Source organism: Phytophthora parasitica (assembly GCF_000247585.1).
Source record: "Phytophthora parasitica INRA-310 unplaced genomic scaffold supercont2.296, whole genome shotgun sequence".
Classification (NCBI taxonomy): domain Eukaryota; phylum Oomycota; class Peronosporomycetes; order Peronosporales; family Peronosporaceae; genus Phytophthora; species Phytophthora nicotianae.
In genome coordinates, this window is record NW_008649282.1 from 5,075 (window position 1) to 7,821 (window position 2,747).

A 2,747-nucleotide genomic window follows, 5' to 3' on the forward strand; every position below is an offset into this window, starting at 1 on the left:
TACACGTGCGCTAACGTGTAAGCCGAAGTAGTGGGCACACAGCGAGCCCATTACAGCCATCGCTTGGTTGAGCCGGTCGATCTCGACTTAAAGTTGTGCGTTCGTCGGCATGGACTCTTTGTTATCAGGTTGCTGGGACCAACAAGTGCTACCAGTTTATCGAAGTCAGGGGAGCTTGGGGAGAGCGCGCCAGAAGAAAAGTGCCGACCCCACTGTTCAGACGGATGGAAGCTTATAAGCTTCCATGTCCTACATCTGCATGTATATTAATTACTATGCTTATACATTCCATAGTACTAACTGAAACTGGACGAGCGCACTAGGGCTCACTGGTTTTCCTGGGTTTTTGACTTTGAAGATAGCTGCTGAACTGAGCGAATCCAAGCAGGAAATATCGTGTTCTGACTGGGTCTCTCGGTATTCAACTCCCCTATCCTCAGCCATTGCCACAACGCTTGCAGCGTACTTCTCCAATTCACCGTTTTAGTCATTAGAGGTTTTTAGCACAACAGTGTCAGTTTGAAATGGACTGTCATATGTGAGCTCCATCGACAAATTGTCGGATCTAGCTTTAGCACAACCGTCCATGTTCTTCGTGATCTTATGGCAGTGCTACTTTAACTTAGCTGCTCATGAGGTAAATTTTATATGTTTGCCCACTTCTAAATTTGCTACGACGGCAAGATGGTGTTTCGCTTTACGGAGGATCACGACAAAGAACTCATGAGAGAGGCGATCGCCCAAAAGCCATTTGCAGCAAAGTACGGGGAGGCTGCTCGAGCATGGGCCAGCGTTGCGGAGCATGTTTCATCCGCCATCAAGGAACGGGTCTTAGAGAAGCAAGTTCGGGATCGTGTTCGCTTGCTAAAAAAGAATTGGCATGCCGGTGAACTACGGTCTTCGTTAGGAAGCGGAATCGAGGAAACACTTGAAGCAGTCAACGAGCAGAGCCACTACGAAACATTGGCTGGGTTGGTGGGGCAGTATATACAGCTTGAGAACGCTGCCAAAGACGATAAAATGGATCGCATCAACAAGAAGAAGGCTGACGAGGCTAGCGCGACGCGCTGTGCGTCTGAAATTGTAAATGAGGCGCTGGTGCGTCGTGCTCTTCGTCAAGATGACATGAAAGATGTCGGTTTACAAAGGTGCAGATTGTGGAACTTGTGACGCTATTTGGATTAGAAGGCATTCGGACTCGAGAAAGGACGGCTGCTACTGGAGCTGAGGGTCTGTGTATCCTTTTGTACAAACTTGCTGTGCCGGTTGGCTGGGTGGATCTTGAATAAGCTTTTGGTAGAGATTCAAGTGGTCTATCAACTAGTTTTTGCACATGCTGACACTTTTGGACGACAAGTACGCAAAACTTCTTTATTTCAACGAATCGTACGTGGTTCGGAATCTGCAAGCATACGCAGACGCTGTGTTTGACGCTGGTGGCCTCTTGCAAAACGTTTGGGCATTTATTGATGGGACTGTACGGGGAATACGTCGTCCTCGGCCTCGTCACACAAAGCGCGATGGCAAATTTATGAGCCAAAAATCTGTGTATAATGGCCATAAACGCAAGCATGCTCTCAAGTATCAAACACTAACAACCCCAGACGGTCTTATCGCTCACTTGTATGGACCATTTCCCGGCAGAAACCATGACATCAAGCTTTTCAAAGATTCAAAGATTTCTGAGAGGATTCGCAATGATTCTCGTTTTCAACAGTACAAGATTTATGGCGATCAAGCTTACGGTAACGATGATGTACTGACTAGTCCGTACGCTGGTGCGGTTGGGAATCGATCGCGAGAACAACGGCAAGTAAACGTGAGTATGAGTCGTGTACGTGTTTCAGTGGAATGGTCATACGGACAGGTGACCAACTACTGGACAGCTCTCGATTTCAAACGACAAGCTCGAGTTGGGATTCAACCAGTTGGACTTATGTATCGTGTTGGTGTCTTCTTGACAAACTGCATTACTTGTACACAGGGTGGCAACACTATCAGCGACTACTTCGGGCTAGCTCCTCCAAGCCTAAGCGTCTATTTGAACACTAGATAGCTGTAAGCAACACGTTCATTAGAATTCGTGAATACAAAGCGAATCTAGTCTACTTGCCTCCTCTCTTTGATACGGAGCTAGTCCTTGCGGTACACACCGCTCAGTAATTTTACACATTCCAATATGAGTTGTCGGTTGCGCTCCTCAGCCTCATGTTGAGCCCTTTGCATCCGTTCTTCCGCTTGAGATTGTACCAGGGCTCTTGTACGTTCCATTTGCACTGAGTGCTCATGCATCTCACGCTCTAAATTGATGCGATCCTGGTGTTGTTGGAGCTGTGCCTGCATCTGCCGATCAAATTGAAGACGGCGAAGCTCCATATCATCGCATATCCGCTTATCTTGACGCTCAGCTTCCAGTTGAAATGCACTCTTGCGCTTACCGTGAGCTTTCGACGGGGTTGACTTGGAAGAAGAAGCGTAGTTAGTGTCGTCGCTCGCGGAGGAATCGCCGTCAGAATCGCGATCGCTTCGAACACTATGCGCGAGCGGTTCTATGGGCTGCCACCGTACTTGTCCGTGCGGAGATTCGTTCCGTTTAGCAGGAATTGCTCCAGTAGGTATCCATTCGCGGCGTGAAGCTGTGGTGTATTCAAACTGAAAACACGATGGGGAGCTGGCGAAGCTCCTGGTAGTTGTAGCCTAGTGTATTTGTAGGTAAAAGGCAAAGTGTGACTGCTCTTTGAGCTGTC

At 48.1% G+C, this 2,747-nt stretch overlaps 2 protein-coding genes across 2 annotated transcripts; one reads left to right on the forward strand and one right to left on the reverse strand.

The window, feature by feature from the left end:
* Positions 1 to 684: 684 nt before the first annotated feature.
* Positions 685 to 2,056, forward strand: PPTG_24854 (hypothetical protein; the record flags this gene model as incomplete). Its single annotated transcript, XM_008918752.1, has 2 exons — positions 685 to 1,148; positions 1,645 to 2,056. The coding sequence occupies 2 exons, from the start codon at positions 685 to 687 to the stop codon at positions 2,054 to 2,056; spliced, it is 876 nt and encodes a 291-aa protein (XP_008917000.1).
* A 77-nt stretch (positions 2,057 to 2,133) lies between these two features.
* On the reverse strand, positions 2,134 to 2,376 carry PPTG_20050 (hypothetical protein; the record flags this gene model as incomplete). The annotated part of the gene is made up of 1 exon (XM_008918753.1): positions 2,134 to 2,376. The coding sequence occupies one exon, from the start codon at positions 2,374 to 2,376 to the stop codon at positions 2,134 to 2,136; it is 243 nt and encodes an 80-aa protein (XP_008917001.1).
* Between the last annotated feature and the right edge of the window lie 371 nt (positions 2,377 to 2,747).